This window comes from Scyliorhinus torazame, chromosome 4 (assembly GCF_047496885.1).
Source record: "Scyliorhinus torazame isolate Kashiwa2021f chromosome 4, sScyTor2.1, whole genome shotgun sequence".
Taxonomy (NCBI): domain Eukaryota; kingdom Metazoa; phylum Chordata; class Chondrichthyes; order Carcharhiniformes; family Scyliorhinidae; genus Scyliorhinus; species Scyliorhinus torazame.
In genome coordinates this window covers 248,579,990-248,604,211 of record NC_092710.1, presented here as the reverse complement: position 1 = coordinate 248,604,211, position 24,222 = coordinate 248,579,990, and the positions used below count along the sequence as shown (strand labels likewise).

Sequence of the window (24,222 nt, the reverse complement as noted above, 5' to 3'; positions counted from 1 at the left end):
GAACAGATGGAGGAGGATTTTAAGAGATGGGACATGGTGTCCCTGGCGGGTAGGGTGCAGGCGGTCAAAATGGTGGTTCTCCCGAGATTCCTCTTTGTGTTTCAGTGCCTCCCGGTGATGGTCACGAAGGCTTTTTTTAAGAGAATCGAGAAAAGCATTATGAGTTTTGTGTGGGCCGGGAAGACCCCGAGAGTGAGGAGGGGGTTCTTGCAGCGTAGTAGAGATAGGGGGGGGTTGGCACTACCGAGCCTAAATGATTATTACTGGGCCGCCAATATTTCAATGGTGTGTAAGTGGATGGGAGAAGGGGAGGGAGCGGCGTGGAAGAGATTGGAGAGGGTGTCCTGCAAGGGGACCAGCTTACAAGCAATGGTGACGGCACCGTTGCCGTTCTCACCGAAGAAATATACTACAAGCCCGGTGGTGGTGGCAACATTAAAAATTTGGGGGCAGTGGAGACGGCATGGGGGAAGGACGGGAGCCTCGGTGCGGTCCCCGATAAGAAATAACCATAGGTTTGTTCCGGGGAGAATGGATGGGGGATTTGGAGCATGGCAAAGAGCTGGGGTAGTACAATTGAGAGATCTGTTCGTAGATGGGACGTTTGCGAGTCTGGGAGCGTTGACGGAAAAATATGGATTGCCCCAAGGGAATGCATTTCGGTATATGCAACTGAGGGCTTTTGCGAGGCAACAGGTGAGGGAATTCCCGCAGCTCCCGACACAGGAGGTGCAGGATAGAGTGATCTCAGAGACATGGGTGGGGGATGGTAGGGTGTCGGACATATACAGGGAAATGAGGGACGAGGGGGGGATCATGGTAGATGAGCTGAAAGGGAAATGGGAAGAAGAGCTGGGGGAGGAGATTGAGGAGGGGCTGTGGGCTGATGCCCTACGTAGGGTAAACTCGTCGTCCTCGTGTGCCAGGCTAAGCCTGATACAATTCAAGGTTCTACACAGGGCGCATATGACTGGAGCACGGCTCAGTAAATTCTTCGGGGTAGAGGATAGGTGTGGGAGATGCTCGAGAAGCCCAGCGAATCACACCCACATGTTCTGGTCATGTCCGGCACTGCAGGGGTTCTGGGTGGGGGTGGCGAAGGTGCTTTCGAAGGTGGTGGGGGTCCGGGGCGAGCCAGGCTGGGGGTTGGCTATATTCGGGGTTGCAGAAGAGCCGGGAGTGCAGGAGGCGAGAGAGGCTGATGTTTTGGCCTTTGCGTCCCTAGTAGCCCGGCGCAGGATATTGCTTATGTGGAAGGAAGCCAAACCCCCGGGAGTGGAGACCTGGATAAACGACATGGCAGGTTTATAAAGTTAGAACGGATCAAGTTCGTATTAAGGGGTTCTGCTCAAGGGTTCACCAGGCGGTGGCAACCATTCGTCGACTACCTCACAGAACGATCGAGGGAATGAAAAAGAAGGATAACAACAGCAGCAACCCAGGGGGGAGTGGGGGGGGAGGATCCGGGCGGGCTCTTAGGGATGTCATTGTATATGTATAGACATTTGTTATAGGTAATGTATATTGGACCGTTGGATTGTATCTTTGGAGAGTAACTATTTTTGACAAGGCAGTTGCCATTTCGTTTTGTTTTTGTTTCTGTTTATATATTATTTATTTACTTGTTTAAAACTGGCCACTGTTATTTATATTGCTTTATTGTTGTTTAAAAGAAAAACTATGTACTGTTATGTTTGGCCAAAAAATCTTGAATAAAATATATATTTTTTAAAAATAAAGTTCAGAGTAGATGTACGAGGCAAGTTTTTTACACAGAGGGTAGTGGGTGGCTGGAACTCACTACCGGAGGAGGTGGTGGAAGCAGGGACGATAGTGACATTTAAGGGGCATCTTGACAAATACATGAATAGGATGGGAATAGAGGGATACGGACCCAGGAAGTGTAGAAGATTGTAGTTTAGTCGGGCAGCATGGTCGGCACGGGCTTGGAGGGCCGAAGGGCCTGTTCCTGTGCTGTACATTTCTTTGTTCTTTGTTCTAATCAGGATGAGGAACTGATTCAGTTCTTAGACCCAATAAAACCAAATCCATTTGGACATCAGGAACCCCTACTGGTATTTTACTAGTTACATTGCTCTAGGGAAACCGAGAAGTACTCCAAGTCATAATGAGAACAGCTTGTAAAAGATGTTCATGAGGATATCGGTCAGCACTTTGGGGTGTCAGAACACCATTCTTGAAATTAACACCATTATATCGGTGGCCAGGTATGCTTAAAACATGTAAAACATTGGTGGCTAATTGTGAACCATGCAATTTCAGTCATATATCTTTACTTTTTAAACCTAGGCTCCTGTAAAGCCTACTAAACTAATGCAGAACTTTTTTGTTGATTTCATGGGGCCAATTCCCCCATCATTGGCTTATGTTCCTATTTGTGTTGATGGAAGATGGTAATGTTCTCTGATGGTTCCTTTCCTCTGTGGGGATGTTAGATCAGTTTGTCAGAACCATTTAAGTGTCTGAGGCCTGTCTTTCTCAATCTGTAGTGATAGTGATCATCTGAGGAGTGTGCCTGATCCAGAATAGGGGTAGCATTATAATCCCATTAGTACAAGCGCCAATGAGTGGTCAGTTCAGCATTCATTCAAGGTAGCTCTTTAATTGTCAAGCATCCTCAATTGAGGAATTCCTGCGAGAATTTGATTATATTATCTGAAAAGGAAGAATGTGCAGGATTATGGGGAGAAGGAGGAGGAATGGTACTAGGCAAATTGCTCATTTGGAGAGCTGGAGCAGGCATGGCAAGATACATAGACACATAGGAATTAGGAGCAGAAGTAGGCAATTCAACTCTTTGAGCCTGCTCCGCCAATCAATCCAATCATGGCTGATGTCTTCCTGGTCTCAAATCCACCTCCCCACCTGTTGCCCATCAAATCAAAAATATATCTATCTCTTTCTTGAAACTATTTAATGACTCAGATTCCACCGCACTATGGGCAGTGAGTTCCACAAATTCACCACTCTCTGCAAGAAGTAGTTATTCCTCATCTCAGTTCTAAATCTAATGCCTCTCAACCTATATCCGATGCCAAGACCCTCGGACACATTGCTTGGAGTCACCGTTCGATGCTGCGTGTGTCTGACCTCCCGACAGGGAATTAGGTACCGGGTTCAACTCTTTCGATACAACCAACTGGTTCTAGTTTTCCTCACAATGGGGAACATTTGGTCTACGTTTACTTTATCAGCCCCATTTAGCATTTTATACACCTCGATTAGATCCTCTCTCATCCTTCTAAACTCCAGCGAGTATAAACCCAAACTGTTTCATCTCTCCTCGTACGTCAATCCTTTCATTCCCAGAATCGCTCTGGTGAACCTCCTCTGAACTGCCTCCAATGCCACCACATCCTTCCTCAGATAAGGAGACCAAAACTGGTCACAATACTTCAGATGTGCGCGGTACGGTAGCACAGTGGTTAGCCAGTCCTCAATCCAATCTAGTATTCTATCTCCAATTCCCTGCAACCTCACCTTCTGGATCAGTCTTTTATGTGGCACCTTATCAAGCACTTTCTGGAAGATCTCCTCCTGTGCTGTAAAAATTCTGTGTATCTGTGAACTGCAACCCAAGTGTTTTTCTCAACAACACTTATATACTCTTTTGGGCTGGACCAAAATGATGTATTGATTGAACTTTATTGTCCTTCAGAGACAAAATGCCGAATGGAATGTCGAGTTTTTTGACTAAACCAAGGGTTTATCCTGTTATCCATGTTCTGTGAGCTCCTAGAATCTTTGAACATGCCTTGTGTCTTTGATCTATCAGCCTTTTTACATCCTATTCCTTTATCATCTTGTGCTATTCCTATAATGTGCCACAACTCCCTTGAAAAATCCCATCTCAACGCTTCAAAGTAACTTTCAGGGGCTTCATTATTTGTGTGTGCCTGTCACCCATTTGTAATGCTAATCAAACTTGCTAATAAGCTGTTCATAATGGCTGTCTAATCCAACTGTTTTCATTTCTTATGCACACAAAATTCACTTGCTCATTCCAGCGAGGGTTGTTCCTCTTCGGTAGTTTGGTAATCATCCAAGAACCTCAAAACCAGACATGCCATGGCCTGGAGATGTTCTCGTTTTTTGTGACAGTCCAAGGTTCATTCCTGCCCAGGGTCTTCCTTATTTGTGAAAAACAGCTTGCAACATTCAGCAGTTTTATTTTGCTTTGAAAAGTCTTTGAGCCTTGTGAGACATGCCGGTACTTGCCGGTACAAAAAATGTAGCTAATTCTTAAGTTTGGTCAAGCTAATGCAAACTATACAGCAATAATCTGTACTCTTACATGAGATGGTGGAGAATGTTTCCCCGGCTATGAGACTAGGGGCCACATCTCTGAATAAGGATGAAATGGTGAAAAGCTCCTTCATGAAGGGTCTTTTGAACCCTCCACCCCAGAGAGCTCTGGATGCTGGATAATAAGGGAATTAAGAGATACTCCAATTTTGCGAGAAGGTGTAGCTGAAATAGAAGATCAGTCATGATTATTTTGAATGGCTGAGCATTTACAAAAGGACTGAATGGTCTACTTCTCATAGATCATAGAATTTACAGTGCAGAAGGAGGCCATTCGGCCCATCGAGTCTGCGCCGGTCCTTACAAAGAGCACCCTACTCAAGCCCACGTATCTACCCTATCCCCGTAACCCAGTAACCCCAACTTAATCTTTTTGGACACTAAGGGCAATTTATCATGGTCAATCCACCTAACCTGCACATCTTTGGACTGTGGGAGGAAACCGGACCACCCGGAGAATGTGCAGACTCCGCACAGACACTGACCCAGCCGGGAATCGAACCTGGGACCCTGGAGCTGTGAAGCAACTGTGCTAACCACTATGCTACCGTGCTGCCCCTCATATTTTTCATATTTCTTTTGTTCTCCACCCCCAGTTTAATCAAAATAAAATGATTTTATATTACTCATGAAATACTTATAATTTACAATGCAGGTAAGAACGAAAGTAGTGCTCTTACACTCATAGATGGCTCTTTTTCATTTATATGCAGGATCCACTGATGATAATACTCCCGAGCCCTGGATCTTTGACCTCAGCCGTGTATTTATTTCTTCATAGTATGAAAGAAGCAGGAAAAGGACCATTGGTTCCAAGAATACTTTTCAGTCAGTTATGTCAGAAGTAAGTGTATCAGAGAAATGCATGTATTTATTTATTTCCGTAACACTTTCTGCAGACATCCAAAGCACTTCATATCCAACAAATTACCTTTTTCCAAGTGTATTGTCTGTCACAGAAGCAATTGTAGCCACCAAGTTATGCATTAATATATATTCTGAGTTAATTTATTTTTGATTGTGGTTGATGAAGGTGTGTTGCTGGGACACTCTGAGAACCACTTTAAAAGCACATTGGATGCAACAATGAGTATGGGCTCTGACATCAATCTAGCTTCAATGCTCCTGAAGTACCCTAACACTAGCCAAGCTGTTCCAGTACAAATGCTATATTGGCATATGCCAGATAAAATGAAAAGATTATTTTTTAAATTATAGTGAAGGTGGGGTTGGAGGACCCAAGACATATGTTCTGTTCACTGAAAGCAGGACAAATCCAATCTGACCGATAACGGACTGTCAACGTACTCTCAAACATTAGCAAAGTGATATAAAATATCGTCGATGGTGCTATCCAGTGGCACTTACTCAATAATAGACTGCTCAATTTGGATTCCTCCAGAACTACTTGGCTGCTGACCCCATTACACCATTACTCTAAATTGTACAAAAGAACTGAATTCATGATATGAGTTGAGAGTTACTGCCCTTAACATTTGATCAAGTGTGGTATCAAGGAGTCTTAATAATAGTGAAGTTAATAGGAATTGGATTGGGATGATGGGAAAGGAAGGAGGAGAGAGGATGCTTGGGGGTGGGAGCATTCTCACTGGGTGTAGTCATGCCAAGCACAAGCAAAGGTGGGGATGATTGCTGGAGGCCAACCGTCACAGGGCCAGGACATTGCAGCAGAAATTCCTCAGCACAGTATCATAGGTCCAACCATCTTCAGTTGCTCCATCATTTAACTTTACTTCCATCATAAGGTCAGAATTGTGAATGTTTGCTGATTATTGCACAGAAGTTGTTTCCATTTCTGGCCCTTCCGTGCTTGAAGCTGACCGTGCTTGCATTCATTATGACAGGGACAACGTTCAGGCTTGAACTGATGTAAGACAAGTAACATTTGCATCACGCAAGTGCTAGGCAATGACTATCTCCAAAACAAGAGAGTCTAACCACCTCCACTTCACATTCAAAGGCATTTCTATCACTAAATCCTTACCATCAATGCCAGGTGTCACCATGACCAGAAACTTAACTGGAGCAGCCACGTTTATTGCAATGATCTCGAAAACATAGACATAGAAAGGAGGAAGCCATTCAGCCCTTCGTGTTTGCTCCACCATTAATTATGATCACGGCAAGGGCAGCACGGCGGCACAGTGGTTAGCACTGCTGCCCACGGCGCTGAGGACCCGGGTTCGAATCCCGGCCCTGGGTCACTGACCGGGATGTGGAATTTGCACATTCTCCCCGTGTCTGCGTGGGTTTCACCCCCACAACCCAAACGTTGTGCAGGTTAGGTGGATTGGCCACGCTAAATTGCCCCTTAATTGGAAAAAACAAATAATTGGGTACTCAAAATTTATTGGAAAAAAAATTATGATCATGGCTGATCATCCACTCAATAGCCTAATCCCTCTTTCACAGAATCACAGAAAAATACAGTGTAGAAAAGGCCCTTCAGCCCATTGAGTCTGCACTGCCTCATGAAAGGCACCTGATCTGTCAATCCTAATCCCATTTGTCAGTACTTGGCCCATATCCCGAATGTTAAGAAGTGCCAAGTACTCATCCAGGTACTTTTTAAAGGATGTGAAGCAACCCGCCTCACCCCCCTCCCAAGCAGTGCGTTCCAGACTGTCACCACCCTCTGGGTAAAAATGTTTTTCCTCAAATTCCCCCTGAACCTCTCGCCACTCACCTTGAACTTGTGTCCCCTCGTAACCCTCCTTTCAACGACGGGGAACAGCAGTTCCAATCCACCCTGCCCATAATCTTGTACACCTCGATCAGGTCGCCCCTCAGTCTTCTCTGTTGCAGCAAAAACAACCCAAGCCTATCCAACCTCTCTTCATAACTTAGATGTTCCATAACTGCACACACTACTCCACCCTGAAGACTTCCACTTTTGGGCACGGCTCCATCCTCATCCCCATCACTTTGGATATTGCCTCGAAGAAGGCTGTCCAGTACCCCCACAAGTTTGGGACAAGACCAGAACATGTGGGCGTGGTTGGCCGGGCCTCCTTGGCACCGTTCACATCTATCCTCCACCTCCGGGAAGAACCTACTCATACGAGTTCTTGTTAAGTGGGCTCTATGTACCACTTTTAGTTGCGTCAGGCTGAGCCTTGCTTCGCTCCAGAGTCCCCACCCTATTGCAATCCCCAGGTCTTCCTCCCATTTCTTTCTTGTTGCATCCAGTACGGTGTCGGCCCTTTCTACCAGTCGGTCATATATGTCGCTACAGTTCCCTTTAGCTGGGATGCTTGCGTCCAGTAACTCTTCCAGTAATGTCTGTCGTGGCAGTTGTGGGTACGTCCTTGTCTCCTTTCGTAGGACGTTTTTGAGTTGCAGGTACTTAGCTCGTTCCCTCTGGCTAGCTGGAATTTCTCTGTCAGTTCGTCCAGTGCTGTGATCCTGCCATCTGAGTATAGGTCCCTGACTGTCAGTGTCCCTCCGTCCTGTCCCCACTTTTTAATGGTGGCGTCAGTCAGCGCTGGTGTGAACCGATGGTTGTTGCAGAATGGAGCTTTGTCCGACATTTTGGTCAGGCCAAATTGCTGCCGCAGTTGGTTCCAGGACTGGGGGGTGGCTATCACCACCAGGCTGCTGGAGTGATTTTTGGCTGGGGATGGGATGGGAGTGCCGCCGTGGCGAGGGCCCGGAGGGAGGTCCCCTTGCAGGAGGCTTCTTCCGCGCGCAACCACTTGGCTTCTAGCTCCTTGATCCATCCCCTTATTCGCTCGGCCGTCGCTGCCCAACGGTAGAATTGCAGGTTTAGGAGGGCTAGCCCCCCCTGGATTTCGTTTTTTGTAGGACCTCCTTTGGGATCCTAGCATTCTTCCGCCCCCCCCCCCCCCCCCCCCCAACCCTCATACGAACGCCATGATTAGTTTGTCTTATGCTTTGAAAAAGGCCTTGGGGATGTAGATCAGGACAGATCTAAGTAGGAAGAGGGCAGTACGTTCATTTTGATCGTCTGGACTCTTCCCGCAAGGGAGAGTGGGTATAGTTTCCATTTGTGTTCCATCTTTGCAGGTCCTTTTTTACTTCCTCTGTTAGACTGGTGAGGTTCCATTTGTGGATCCCTTTCCAGTCATGAGCTATTTGGATCCCCAGGTAGCGGAATTTGTGTCGGGCTTGTTAAACGGCAGTCCTGTTAGTGCTGCCTCCCCTACTTGGTGGTGTACCGGGAAGATCTCGCTTTTGCTCATGTTGAGTTTGTAGCCCGAGAAGGCGCCAAACTCTTTCAGGAGAGCGATGATTCCGTCCATGCTGCTGTGTGGGTCCGAAATGTAGAGGAGCAGGTCATCTGCATAGAGTGAGACTCTGTGCTCTCTGCCGCCCCTTCGGATCCCCCTCCAGCTTTTTGCTGCTCTGAGAGCGATTGCTAATGGCTCGATCGCTAGAGCAAACAGCAGCGGGGACAGTGGGCATCCTTGTTTGGTGCCCCGGTGCAGCTGGAAGCATCGGGAGTTGGTGTTGTTGGTCTGTACGCTCGCCATGGGAGCGTTGTAAAGGAGCTTTACCCAGGAGGTGAACCCTGTTCCAAGCCCGAACCTCTCTAGTATCTCTATAAGGTATTCCAATTCGACCCTGTCGAAGGCCTTTTCTGTGTCTAGGGAGACGATCACCTCTGGTATTCTCTCCCCGGATGGGGTTATTATCACGTTCAGCAGGCGCCTGATGTTCGAGGTTAGCTGTCTACCTTTGACAAAGCCGGTCTGGTCCTCTGCGACCACCTCAGGTGCACAGTCTTCTAACCTTTGGCTAGGATTTTGGCCAGTATTTTGGCATCTGTGTTCAGCAGTGAGATGGGTCTGTATGACCACATTCCATTGAGTCTTTATCTTTCTTAGCTATCAGCGAGATTGAGGCCTGTGCTAGCGTAGGTGGCAGTATGCCCCTAGCTGGCGAGTCTGTGACCATCTCCCGCAGGTGCGGGGCCAGTGCTGTCGCAAATTTTTTGTAGAAGTCTGCCGGGAACCCGTCGGGTCCCGGCGCCTTCCCCACCTGCATGGAGCTAATGCTGTCCATGATCTCTCCCTGTGCTAGTGGTGCTTCCAGGCCCTGTTTTCTGCCCTCCCCCACGACTGGTATGTCCAGTCCATCAAGGAACCGCTGCATCCCGGACTCGCCCATTGGGGGCTCAGATGTGTACAGCCCTTGGTAGAAGGCCTTGAAGGTTTAGTTGATCTTTTCTGTTTCTGTTTCTAATGTGCCTCTGGTATCCCTGATTGGTGCAATTTCTCTGGTGGCTGCCTGCTTTCTCAGCTGATGTGCCAACAGACGGCTGGCTTTGTCTCCGTGTTCGTGTAGGGTCCCACGTGCCTGGCAGAGTTGCTGCACTGCTTTCCTGGTGGAGAGCAGATCAAAGTTCCTTTGTAGCTCTTTCCTCTCCGCCAGGAGCTCCACGGTAGGGGCCTCGGAATATTTACGGTCTACCTCCGGTATGGAGTCGACCAGATGCTGCTTTGCTGCCCTTTCCTCCCTATCTCTTCATGCTTTGAAAGTGATAATTTCCCCTCTTACTACGGCCTTTAGGGCTTCCCAGAACGTGGATGGTGAGACCTCCCCGTTCTGGTTGTTCTGCATGTACTCTGCTATGGCCTGCGATATCTTTTCGTTGAAGGCCTTGTCAGCTATTAGGGCAATGTCCAACCTCCATGTGGGGCATTGGGCCCTGCCGTCTCCAGCCTCACGTCAGTGTAGTGTGGAACGTGGTCGGATGTCACAATTGCAGAGTATTCCACTTTGTCTATCCCTGGAAGCACCGTTTTCACAACCACAAAGAAGTCAATTCTGGTGTGTACGTTGTACATTGGGGAGAAGAAGGAGAACTCCTTCTCCCCATGGTGGGTGAACCTCCAGGGTTCCACCGCTCCCATCTGTTCCATAAAGTGACCGAGTTCCCTTGCCATGCTTGAGGTTTTTCCCGTTTTGGGGCTTGATCTGTCAGTCGTTGGATCCTGTACACAGTTGAAGTGTCGTCGTCGTCGTCGTCCCCCCCCTCCCCATGATTAGTTCGTGCGTCGCTATGTCGGGGATTTCTGCCATGGTCTTTTTGATGAAGCTTGTGCCGTCCCAGTTGGGCGCGTACACATTAATTCGTACTACCGGTGCCCCTCCAAGGCCCCGCTGACCATGACGTTCCGTCCCCCTGGGTCCGTAACCGTCTTTGTCGCCCTAAACATCGTCCTCGTGCTGATCAGTATTGCACCCCCCCGGCTCTCGTCCCATAGCAGGAATGGTAGGTCTGTCCCACCCAGCCCTTTCTTACCCGCAGTCGGTCCTGCTCCCCCAGGTGTGTCACTTGGAGGAAGACAATGTCGGCCTTCATATTTCTTAGGTGGGTAAGGACTCTGGATCTTTTCACTGGGCCGTTGAGTCCCCTTACATTCTAGGTAACTATCCTGGTGGGGGACGACTGTCTCCTCGCTCCTGTGGGATTAATCATACTTACCTGGTAGACGCATCCCTGCCCTCCAGGGCTACCCTTTGTTAGGGACCGTCCAGAATGGCTGCTGTCACTGCTCTCTCCATGCGATCAGGTCCCTGCGCTCCGGAGTTTCCCTTTGTCCAGACACCTGACATGGCCGCCCACTGTGCGTCCGCCACGCGGGTTGTCCCCTGCACTCTGGAGTCTCCCTTCGCCCAGAGACCGTACTGGGTGGATGCTTGCAACGATTCCTTGTTCCGAGCCCTTGGTTGTGGCACTTTGTAGCCCTTTTGTTATTCCCTTTCTAGCCTTGTTTGTCCCTCCTTCCCTGTGTCCCCCCCTTTTTCCCCCTCTCCTGTATACCCCTCTTTTGTCCCTCTTTCCCCTGTTCCTATCCCCGTTTGCTCTCCCGTCTCTGTTGAGTGCCCCCCCCCCCCCTCCGTCTGCCACATCCACCCTGTTGGGGGCGCGCTGCGGCCCTGCTTTGTTGCATGCCTCCGGCGCTAGCTTTCCAGCTAGTCCGGTGGCCCCTCTCTCGGGAGTTACTGTCTCGCTTCTCCCTCGCCCGACCTCTACGTTTTTCTGCCCGCTCTAACCCATCCTACCCTGCAGTCCCGCTTGCTCTCCATTCTCCGCTACTCTCGTTCCCTCGTGCTGGAGCCTGGTCTCCCACCTGAAGCGGTCCCTCGGGTAGTTGTTTCCTTTTTGTTCAGGGTGCGCTCGTCGTGGCGGGGGTGGGGGCGAGGAGTCCTGGCGTTACCTCACCCCTACACACCCCTCCCATCGGCGTGCTGTTGCCCCTTGCCAGAGGCCCCTTATTTCTACCCTTGCTGTTGGTTTTCCAGCCCGTGTTCCTCGACAAACTCGGCAGAGTTTCACTGGGTACATACCAAATTGCACGTCGCTCTTGTGAAGAGCTGCTTTCGCTCTATCAAATTCGGCCCGTCTCCTGGCTAGGTCTGCCCCAATGTCCTCGTAAACTCTAATGAGGTGTCCTTCCCATTTGCAGGTTCCGTTTTGCCTGGCCCAGCGCAGGATTGTTTCCCTGTCTTGGTACAGGTGCAGTTTAGCTGTATCTGCCCTCGGTTCATCCCCTGCATTGGGCTTCGGGCGCAGCGACTGGTGTGCTCTGTCCATTTCTGATGGGTTGGGGAAAGTTTTCTCCCCACTAAGTTGCCCAGCATCTCGGCCACGTATGCCGTGGGGTTTCTACCCTCGATCCCCTCTGGTAGGCCCACTATCCTTACATTTCGCCTTCTCGAGCGGTTTTCAATGATCGTCCACTCTGCCCTTCAGGCTCCCCTGCGTTGTGACCAGTCTTGCCACCTCCTTCTCCAGGGCCGTGATCCGGTCACTCCAGTCAGTCGTGGCTTTTTCCAGGTCCTTAATGGTCACCTTTTGAGCTTCCAGTTTCTCCTCTTAGGCTTCCAGTTTCTCCTCTGCTCTGCCAAGGGTGAGCTGCACCCCCGCCAGGGCCTTGGCCAATGCTGCCTGCACTGTGGCCTCCATGTCTGCTCTGGCCTCTGCCTTGTTTTCCTGCTGATGTTTTCTCAGCGTCTCGGCAAAGGATGACTTCCAGTTCCAGTTCCCCCCCCCGGCCCAAGGGGAAAATGCTCCTGGCTGCCCAGTTCTTTTTGTTGCGGCGAACTTTCCGGTCCGCCGCTTCGTGCATGGTTGGCTCGTCTGAGCTGGCTCGCCCACGGCCCCTTCTGCTTGTGGGACCCTTTCTCCCTCTGCTTTGGCTCCCTTCTGGCATTTTTAATTTTCTCTTTTCTCTCTTTCCATTTTTTTTAAAATCCCTTTTCTTTCCCCCTCCTCTCCTGAAGCACTTTTTCTTTTTTTACCCCCTTAAACCCCTTTTTGGAAAAATGTAAAACAAAAGTTCTTTCTGTTTAAGAGTTTTCTTTTCAAAAAGTTTCAAAAAGTGTTTTCTTTTTTAAAAGGGTAAGTTCTTTTTTCTTTTTTTTCCCTCACTCACCCACACACCGGGTCAGGAGGGTCGAGAGAGAGCGAGAGAGGCTTCTGGTCGGGCCAGGAGTCCTCCTTTGTTCCGCCACCTGCCTCGTGGGGAGGGGGGCGTCGGTTCCTGCTCTGGCTCGGTCCCCGCTTTTGTGCGGGCTGCCACTCATCTACCCGCGTTCTCCTGCTATGCGGGGGAGGGGGTCAGTCCCTGCCGCTGGCTCAGTCTCAGCTTTGGTCCGGGCCGCCGCTCGTCGCACCCCGCCTTCTCCTGCCGTGCGCGTGGTGGGGGGTAGGATCGATCCCTGCCGCTGGCTTAGTCCCCGCTTTGGTCCGGGCCGCCGCTCGCATACCCCGCGTTCTGCCGTGCGGGGGAGGGGGGTCGGTCCCTGCCGCTGGCTCAGTCTCCGCTTTGGTCAGGGCCGCCGCTTGTCGCACCCCGCCTTCTCCTGCCGTGCGGGTGGTGGGGGGTAAGGTCGATCCCTGCCGCTGGCTTGGTCCCCGCTTTGGTCCGGGCCGCCGCTCGCATACCCCACGTTCTCCTGCCGTGCGGGGGGAGGGGGGTCGGTCCCTGCCGCTGGCTCAGTCTCCGCTTTGGTCAGGGCCGCCGCTCGTCGTACCCCGCGTTCTCCTGCCGTGCGGGGAGGGGTCCGGTTGGTTTGCGCCTTTTTTCCCCCTCTGGGGAACGGGATGCGACTACCAGAGCTCCGTTGCCCGCGACTGCTCTCCTCCCCGGCCGGAGGTCCAGTCAGAGTGCCGAGGGAGAGATTTTTGTCGTTATACCACGCCACTAGTTTCTCTATCTCCCTCCTACTCTTGACTCATTGTTTTTCGAGATCCGACCCACTATGTAGATGAAGTTAGAGCCAAATCTTGCCATACAGTCAATGTGTGTTTAGGGAGTATGGTAGGGGGCTAAGTATGCAGCTTTGTGGGGCTCTTGTATTGAGGACTGGCGTGGAGGAGGTGTTGTTTATCCTTACTGATTGTGGTCTGTGTGTAAGGAAGTCGAGGATCCAGTTGCAGAGGGAGGTGCCAACTCCTAGGTTTTGGAGTTTTGATATGGGCTTGACTGGGATTAAGCTGTAGTCAATAAATAGGAGTCTGACATAGGAGTCCTTGATGTTGAGATGCTCCAGGGATGAGTATAGGGCTAGGGAGATGTAGACCGGTTGTGGCGGTATGTGAACTGCAGTGGATCAGGCATTCTGGGAGTATGGAGTTGATGTGTCTCATGACCAACCTGAGAGCCTGGATTACTGCATGGAACCATAATGGAATTGCAATTACAGAGACATGGTTAAAGGAGGGACAGGAGTGACAGCTTAACGTTTCAGGATATTGTTATTTTAGACGGGACGAAGGGGAACCAAAAGTGTTTGGGGAGCTGCATTGCTGATTTGGGAGCAGATCACAGCTGAGTTGATGGAGGACGCATTGGAAGGATCTTGTGAGGCATTATGGGTATAGCTCAGGACTAATAAGGGTGAAATAGTCTAGACCTCCCAACAGCCCGCAGGAGACAGAGGAACAGTTGTGTATTCAGATACTAAAAAGGTGTGAAAAACGCAGGATAGTTGTGATGGGTGACATTACCTTCCTCATATTGACTGGGAATCCCTCACAGCCAAGGGCTCGGATGGAGTGCAATTTGTTAGATGTGTCCAGGAGGGCTTTTTGATCCAGTATGTGGACACTCCAACCAGGGCGGGGGCCATACTAGACTTGTATTGGGGAATGAGCCAGGCCAGGTGATAGATGTTTCAGTGGGGGAGCATTTTGGGCTTAGCGACCATAATTCCATAAGATTTCGAGTAGTCATGGATAAGGAAAGAGTGGTCCGCGGGTGAGGGTGCTTAATTGGGCGAGGGCCAATTGCATCCATATTAGACAGGAACTGGGTAATGTGGATTGGGAGCAGCTATTTGGGGGCAAATCCACGTCTGACATGTGGGAGATGTTTAAAGGTCAGTTGATTGAAGTGCAGGACACAGATGCCCTCGCAAAAATGAAGGATAGAAATGGCAGGATTCAGGATCCACGGATGATGAGGGAAATTGTAAGCTTAGTCAAAAGAAAAAAAGGAAGCATACTATAGGTCTAGGCATCTAAAAACTGACTAAGCGTTTGAGGAGTACAGTGAAAATAGGAAGGAACTTAAATGTAGAATTGGGAGGGCTAAAAGTGGCCATGAAATGTCTTTAGCAAACATGGTCAAGGAGATTCCCAAGGCATTTTATGCATATATTAGGAGCAAGAGGGTAGCAAGAGAAAGAGTACGCCCACTCAAGGACAATGGAGGGAAGTTATGCGTGGAACCACAGGAAGTGGGTGAAATCCTTAATGACTACTTTGTATAGGTATTCACCAGGGAGAAGGACATGACGGATGCTGAGGTCAGGGGTGGGTGTGTGATCGCTCTTGAGAACGTCAATATTCAAAGGAGGAAGTGTTGAGTATCCTAAATTGCATTAAGGTAGACAAGTCCCCGGGGCCAGATGGGATCTATCCCAGGTTACTGTGGGAGGCAAGGGGAGAAATAGCTGGGCCTTAACAGATATCTTCACATCCTCTTTTACCACAGGCGAGGTTTCAGAGGACTGGAGAACAGCCAATGTTGTTCCCTTGTTTAAGAAAGGAAGCGGGGATAATCCAGCATATTACAGGCTGGTTAGTGACAGGCAGCATGGTTTTGTACAGGAAAGGTCAAGTCTCACCAATTTGATTGAGTTTTTTGAAGAAGGTGACAAAATTGATGAGGGAAGGACCGTGGATATAGTTTTTTATGGACTTTAGTAATGTGTTTGACAAGGTCCCACATGGCAGACTGATACAAAAACTAAAATCACATGTGATTCAGAGTGGGCTGGCTAGATGGATACAGAACTGGCTTGGTTTTAGAAGGCAGAGAGTAGCGGTGGAAAGGTGTTTTTCAGAATGGTGATCTATAGCTAGTGGTGTTCTGCAGTGATCAGTACTGGGACCTCTATTGTTGTATATATAAATGATCTGGAGGAAACTGTGGGTCGTCTGATGAGTAAGTTTGCGGATGACACAATGATTAGCAGAGTTCCTGATGTGCCGAGGATTGTCAGAGGATACAACAGTATATAGATAGATTGAGGACTTAGGCACAGAAATGGCAGATGGAGTTTAATCCGGACAAATGCGAGGTGATACATTTTGGAGGATCAAATCTAGGTATGAATTATACTGTAAATGGCAGAACCTTTAGGAACATTAACATACAGAGGGTCCCCAAAAGTGGTAACACAAGTGGCCAAGGTGATTAAGAAGGCATATGGTGTGCTTGCCTTCGTCAGCCGGGCATTGAGTACTGGAATTTGGAAATCATGTTGCAGCTATATAAAATCTTGGTTAGGCCGCAGTTGGAGTATTTCTTGCAGTTCTGGTCACCACATTATCAGAAGGACGTGGAAGCTTTGGAGAGAGTGCAAAGAAGATTCACCAGAAATGCCTGGTTTCGAGGCTGTTGGCTATGAGGAGAGGTTGAATAAACTAGGATTGATTTCACTGGAAAAATGGAGGCTGAGAGGAGACCTGATAGAGGTCTACAACATTATGAGAGGCATAGACATGTGGATAATCAGTGGTGGAAGGGGGCACAGGTTCCAAGGATACAAGGGGCACAGGTTCAAGGTGAGAGGGGGAAAGGTTAAGGGAGATGTGTACGGTAAGTTTTTCACGCAGAGAGTAATGGGTGCCTGGAAACCGCTGCCAGAGGATATGGTGGATGCAGGCACATTAGTAACATTTAAGAGGCATCTGGATGGGTGCATCTGAGGCTGCTGGGGCAGTTGACAGCGGTTTGATGGTTTCCTGCTCGAAACGAGTTTAGAATGTATTGAGTTCATCAGGGAGGGGTGTGCTACTGCCGGAGATTCTACTCAGTTTTGCTTTGTAGCCCTTATATTGTTTAAGCCTTGCCACAACCAACAAAAAAGTGACTTGGAGGGGAACTGCCAAGTGGTGGTGTTGCCATGTATTTGCTGCCCTTGTCCTCTAGATGGTAGTGGTTGTGAGTTTGGAAGATGCTGCATAAGGAGCCTCGGTGAGTTCCTGTAGTGCATCTTCTACATGGTACTCACTGCTGCTACTGTGTGTTGGCGATGGAGGGAGTAAATGTTTGTGGAAGGGGTGCCAATCAAGTGGATTGTTTGTCCTGGATGGTGTCAAGCTTCTTGAGTGTTGTTGGAGCTGCATTCATCGAGGCAAGTGGAGAGTATTTCATCTCACTTCTGATTTGTGCCTTATAGGTGGTGGACAGGCTTTGGGAGTCAGGAGCTGAGTTACGTGCCGCAGGATTCCAAGCTCTGCCCTGCCCTTGTGGCTACAGTATTTATATGGCTAGTGCAGTTCAGTTTGTGGTCAATGGTAACCCTGAGGATGTTGATAGTGGGGGATTCAGTGATGGCAATGACATTGAATGTCAAAGGGCGATGGTTTGACTCTCTCTTATTGGAGATGGACATTGCCTGGCACTTCTGTGGCACAAATGTTATTTGCTGCTTGTCACCCCAAGCCTGGATATTGTCCATGTTTTGCTGCATTTGCACATTGAATACTTCAGTGTCTGAGGAGTGGCAAATGGTAGTATTGAACATTGTACAATCATCAGCAATCATCCCCACACCTGACCTTATGTTGGAAGGAAGGTTATTGATGAAGCAGTCGAAGATGGTTGGACCTCGGACACTAACCTGAGGAACTCCTGCATTGATGTCCTGGATGGAGATGACTGACCCCAACAACCACAACAATCTTCCTTTGTGCTACGTATGACTCCAGTGGAGTATTTTCCCACTGATTCCCATTGACTCTAGTTTTGCTAGAGTTCCTTGGTACCATACTCTTAACAAATGCTGCTTTGATATCAAGGGCAGTCACTCTCACCTCACCTCTGGAGTTCAACTATTTTGTCCATGTTTGAACCAAGGCTGTAATGAGGTCAGGAGCTGAGTGACCCTGGCGGAACCCAAACTGAGCGTCAGTGAGCAGGTTATTGCTAAGTAAGTGCTGCCTGATAACACTGTTGATGACCCCTTCCATCACTTTGCTGATGATGGACAGTAGACTGATAGGGTGGTAATTGGCCAAGTTGGATTTGTCCTGTTTTTTGTGTATAGTACATACCCGAGCAATTTTTCATATTGCTGGGAAGATGCCAGTGTTGTAGCTGTACTTAAACAGCTTGGCTAGGGGCGTGGCAAGTTCAGGAGCACAAGTCTTCAGTACTATTGCCGGAATATTGTCAGGGCCCATAGCCTTTTCAGTATCCACTGTCTTCAGTCGTTTCTTGATATCACGTGGGGTTAATCGAATTGGCTAAACACTGGCTCTGTGATGCTGGGAACTTCTGGAGGAGACCAAGATGGGTCATCCAATTGGCACTTCTGGCTGAAGATTATTGCAAATGCTTCAACCTTGTCTTTTCCCAAGGAGCTGGGCTCCTCCATCATTAAGGATGGGATATTTGTGGAGTCTCCTCCTCCAGTGAGTTGTTTAATTGTCTACCACCATTTATGACGGGATGTGACAGGACTGCAGAGCTTCGATCTGATCTGTTGGTTATGGGAATGCTTAGCTCTGTCTATCACATGCTGCTTATGATTGGCATACAAGTAATATTGTGTTGTAGCTTCACCAGGTTGACACCTGATTTTTCGGTGTGCCTGGTGCTGCTCCTGGTGTAGACGTGAAAATATTCACATGCAGGCCTTTGAATGAGTAAAGAAGCAGTTTTATCAGAGCTCTGGGAGATAGGCCTTAGGCTCCACAGCCTTTGTCACTGCATTTTCTCGCTGGAGCTAATGTTCACATTGGGTTAATATACAGATTCAAGGGGCAGAATTAGTTGCATTCTCATTTACATACAATCAATCAACTCTATTTGTGTCACAATTCATTACATGCAGTCAATCAATTTTCTTAGTATCCCAGTTTAGGCCATATGGTTAAAGTGGGTTGGTGTCAGACCAGCCCCTAACTTCATGCAGAAGTCATTCAAAACTAACATCAGGTTATGTCCCCTGCTTGCATCTGGAGACCATGAGCTTTTAAGGATACATTGTGCTCGTTGTCCTGTGAAGCCGTTATCAGCGGCTGTTAAAATACTCCCTAGAAATACCCATGTCTGGTTCTCATTCAATGAGGATGTTTTCACAGTTTGTAACTTAACCCAGCTAATGATTGTTCAGGAATGTGGCTAGTTCAGCTAACAGCCATTTTGTGTCTTTAGTATTGCTATCTTAGCTAACAGCCATTTTGTGTCCCTTCTGATATTAATAATTCTTAAGTTACAAAATCATAAGCATTGTGTATACACTATCTATTCCTACAAATTGCCTCTTATGTAGGCATCTAAGCCAATGAGTACCTTTTGTCTAAAAACCTTCTTTCTATTTTGCAACATAGTTAATTATCCGGTATACATTTTAAAAAGCAGAATTTTCCCACAACAATATAATGTGAAACACAGAATTTTCCCACAACAATTCCTCCTTTTGGTCCTGGAAGACGTTTACTGAATTCCAGATGACCACAGTGATTCGATACGAGGCCCGCAGGGTGTGTTCTGATACCGCCTTTGGGGCATGTAGACTCCCTGACTAACTCTGCTGTCTGTAATTAAATGATGTTATTCATACCAGTTTGCAAATAAGCTCATCTAACAGTCCCACACTCTCTGCCACCAACTTTCACTCTGAAGTTCTTCCTCTGTGTCTTTTTTTTTTCCACATGGATTTTTTTATTGTTAACTGGTGGTAAAGCTTAACTGATTGACCGATCTTGAGTCTTCGTTCCCTCAGAGTTTCTGCAAGATGTGGGACCATCTCTGACTCTTTATAATCCTAACTCAAATGATTCTTGCTAGGCCTATAATGGTTAGTGGGCCTAAGGGGAACAAATGTTATAGCGATAGGAGGTTACGGTAGTGGAGACGCATTATTTTCCTTTTCCGCTGTAAACTTAAAATGCATGAGGGCAGGTGTAATCTGCCATGAGTTCTGATTAACCCACATTCGTCCAACTCTCCCTGTCCCACCGGGTGGGGGCACACTGTAATGTCCCCTTTCTGTTTACACCCTGTGAGGTAGATCCCATATATTATTCCTGCGTATAGCAAAGGTCTTGGTGAGATAGTACCTGATAGTACCTTCAATGAGTTGCTTAATTGTCTACCACCATTTATGACTGGATGTGACAGGAGTGCAGAGCTTCAATCTGATCTGTTGGTTGTGGGATTGCTTAGCTCTGTCTTATCACTTGCTACTTATGTTTGGCATGCAAGTAATCCTGTGTTGTAGCTTCACCAGGTTGACACCTCATTTTTCGGTGTGCCTGGTGCTGCTCCTGGCATGCCTTCCTGCACTCTTCATTTAGCCAGGGTTAATTCCCTGGTTTGGTGGTAATGGTAGAGTGGGGGATATGCCGGGCCATGAGGTTACAGATTGTGGCTGAGGGTTCAGCTGCTGCTGATGGCCTACAGCGCCTCATGGATGCCCAATCTTGAGTTGCCAGATCCATTCTGAATCTATCCCGGTTAACACAATGGTAGTGCCACACAGCACGATGGATAGTTGGGATCTCAATATGGAGATAGGATTTGTCTCCACAAGGACGGTGCGGTGATGACTCCTACCGATACTGTCCTGGACGTGCACCTGCGGAAGGCAGGTTGGTGAGGAGGAGGTTGAGTATGTTTTTCCCTCTTGTTGGTTCCCTAACTCCATATCGCAGACCCAGTCTAGCAGTTAGGACTCGGCCAGTTGGTTCAGTAGTGGCGACATGGAAGTCCCTTAACCAGAGTGCTTTCTGTGCCCTTGCCATCCTCGGTGCTTCCTCCAAGTGGTGTTCGACATGCGTACTAATTCATCAGTTGAGGGTGTATGGTATGTGGTAATCAGCAGAAGGTTACCTTGCCCATGTTTGGCCTGAAGCCATGCGATTTCATGAGGCCCAGAGTCGATGTTGAAGCTCCCAGGGCAACTCCTTCCCGACTGTGTGCCACTGTGGCATCACCTCCGCCGGTGGGACAGGACATACCCAGGGATAGTGTCTAGAATGTTCTCTGTAAGGTACAATTCTGTGAGTATGATTATGTCAGGGTGTTGCTTGACTAGTCTGAGCTCTCTCTCCCAATTTTGACACAAACCCCCAGATGTTAGCATGGAGGACTTTGCAGTGTCCACATGGCCTGGTTTGCCATTGTCGTTGCCAATGCTTAAGCCATTGTCGGGTGGCCCGTCCTTTCCTTACTTTGACTTGTAGCGGTGGGGGTAATGGTATTGCCACTAGAGTAGTAATCCATAGACCCTCTGTGGACCTGGGTTCAAATCCCATCACAGCAGATGGTCAAATTTGAATTTCAATAAAAATCTGGAATTAAATGTCTAATGACCATGAAACTTTTGTCGATTTTTTAAAAATAAAAACCCATCTGGTTCACAAATGTCTTTTAGGGAAGGAAATCTGCCGTCCTTAACCAGTCTGGCCTACATGTGACTCCAGACCCACAGAAATGTGGTTGACATTTCGCTGCCACTTAGTTCAGGGCAATTAGGGATGGGGAACTAATGCTGACCTTGCCAGCGATGCCGACATTCCATGAAAGAATAAAGAAAAAAAAAGTTTATCATTGCAAATACCTAGCACGCTGTTGTCCGATACCATAGTACCTCCTGTACCAGCCTAAGTAAATAAGATTGTCCTGCATTCCTTGAGTCAATTACAATTAATGTACTTGAAAAACATGAATCGGGACATGATGTTTTATGATTATCGGTAGATAAATTTGTGAAATTACAAAATGAGTGTTCAGATATTTTGTTACTCAGATACTCAGTTAAGTACCTAGGCTGTGTTCCCATATAAAGAAGTCTTGCATGTTAGCGAAGTACTAAGGTGGCATATGGACGCAGATTGAACAGAGCTTGCTTGCCCTGCAGGATTGCATGCTTCTTGGGGCAGAACATTTCCACAGTGGCAAGCTGTAGGTGTGTTAATTGTTGCACGTTGTAATTCAATGTGAGAATCACCTGTAGAGACAGCTGGCAAGATGAAATGTAAAATAAATGAATAAAGTATGAAATTGTCTGTGTATTTTTATATTTTATAATATATATTATACAATTAATATGTAATGAATGAGAGAGTGAAAGATTCTTCAATCAGATTTATCATTTTTAGAACAGCTGAATTAATATGGTTTTCATTATCTGGTTAAGCAATTTCATTTGTCAAATGAAAATACATCTAAAATTTTAAAATGCCCAGTTTACAAAACACAACTTGCATTCCCAGAAAAACATCCAAAGGCACATGACGGAAAGAAACTCGAATAGAAAATAACAATGAATCAAATGCAGAAATGTTGTACATTTGATTCATAGTATTAGCTTCACATCTAAGTCCGCTCCTCTCCTTTTTCCTGCATTTTCCTTGTTTTTCATTTCAGATTTTAAACATTTATTTTCAAATATTTAATTCCTCTGAAATGCCGTGATATATCATGGTTTCAAAAGCTACTTGTCTCTATTTATTCCACACACTTGCAACCCTTAACTGCTTGTTGGAAAAGTAGTATGTACAAGGACAATTGATGAATAAAAAATGGTATCCATAGATTGGCAAAAAAAAGTAGACAGTTACAAATTGCTGATAACTAGTAATAATCTAATGTGAGAGACGGGGGGATATTAATTTAAACAACCTTGATTTCTCCTCTCATTACCCGTCCGTAAACCATCTGTTGATTTTTGATTTCCCCCCTTTATTTCACACAGACAAACAAAGGGTTTTGCGGCGTCCGTCCCTTTTGCACTACAACAATAAAAGAGAGAAAAGAGAAAAAAATGGAGTACAGGACAAAATCATGATTAAAAATAAGAGTTGCGGTTTTGCAGAATCCAAAGTTTTAAATGACGTATTCCTTTTCAGGGTAGTTGACTGACTGCTGCAGGGTGATCTGTCTTTCCAGAAGCGAGGACTTTGATCATGGAAAAAGGCACGTAGAGTTGAATTAGTATTGAAGGCGCAGGGTCCAGTGTTCCAGTAGTTCATAGTGATTGATTGATTTTATTATCAATGTTATGAAGTACAGTGAAAAGTATTTTTCTGCGGCCAAGGGAACGTACACAGTAGACAAAAAGAATAATTGACAAAGTACATCGGCAAATAAGTAATTGGTTATAGTGCGGAACAAGGACCAAACAAAGCAAATACGACATGAGCAAGAGCAGCATAGGGAGTCGTGAACAGTGTCTCAGTCCGCGGGAGAGTCGTTGAGTCTAGTAGCTGTGGGGAAGAAGCTGTTCCTATGTCTGGATGTGCGGGTCTTTAGACTGATGTATCTTCTGGCTGATGGAAGAGCCTGGAAGAGGGCAAAGCCTGGGTGCGTGGGGTCTCTGACAATGCTGTCTGCGTTCCTGAGGCAGCGGGAGGTGTAGACAGAATCAGTGGGATGGGGGGCAAGCTTGTGTGATGCGTTGGGCTGAGTTCACCAAACTCTGCAGTTTCTTGCGATCTTGGGCTGAGCAGTTGCCATACCAAGCTATGATGCAGCAAGATGGGATGCTTTCTATGGCACATCTGTAGAAGTTTGTGAGAGTCGATGCAGACATGGCAAATTTTTTTAGCTTCTGTAGGATGTAGAGACGTTGTTGGGCTTTCTTGACTTTTGCATCAATGTGAGTGGACCAGGACCAGACTGTTGGTGATGGTGACCCCCAGGAACCTAAAGCTATCGACCATCTCCACTTTGGAGCAATTGATGTAGATAGGGGAGTGTGTTGTACTAAGCTTCCTGAAGTCGATGATCAGGTGTAGATGAGGACCAGGCAATTTACCTTAACTGAGCTCTTTCTACTGTTATCTATGAGATGATAAATGATAGGTGAAGACAGGTTGCTGTCTGGAGCCCTGTTTCTCTTCTGAGGTCAAACAGTGACTGAATATAGGAGCCAAAAGCTTTTAATTCAAAGATTTCCGACAACTCAAGTCTCAGTCAAATGACAGGGTAGCTTCGGATTGACTAATGAGGCCCTTAGTTGAAACCCATTGTGTTTTGGAGCAGATAACGGTTGGACCATGAACATCACATTGGCAATGGGGAGTCACAGACAGCTGCCTCTGTCCATAACTGACTGGGGCAGACATCTTGTCTACTGAACCATTGCGTTGGCTTGGCTGGTATGTTTATACGATGCACGGCATGTTACATTCCAGGAAGTATAAACCTTTGTTCGTTTTCAAACTGCTCAGAAAATTCCAGCCAGCAGCATGTGCCAGCTGCGGCCATTTTACAAGACCTGCAATTGTCCATTTCGAACAAAAGGAAAATAAGATACTTTTATATAGTCGCTGGTGGGGAATATATATTTATAGAATGCCTACACTGCAGAAGGAGGCCATTCGGCCCATGGAGTCTGCACCGATCCTCTGAAAGAGCACTCTTTTCAGGCCCAATC

General features: G+C 47.4%; 1 protein-coding gene across 10 annotated transcripts in view; it reads left to right on the top strand.

Annotated features, from left to right (window-relative positions):
• usp45 (ubiquitin specific peptidase 45) overlaps positions 1–24,222 on the top strand; it is a 362,553-nt gene that overhangs the window by 201,644 nt on the left and 136,687 nt on the right. For all 10 annotated transcript variants that reach the window (XR_011940756.1, XR_011940757.1, XM_072499597.1 and 7 more), the window contains one exon: positions 5,040–5,170. Coding sequence is in view for 8 of the 10 variants with exons in the window: in XM_072499597.1 (XP_072355698.1) it covers positions 5,040–5,170 (131 nt within the window). In the remaining 2 variants the exon portion in view is untranslated. The remainder of the gene's footprint in view (positions 1–5,039; positions 5,171–24,222) is intronic.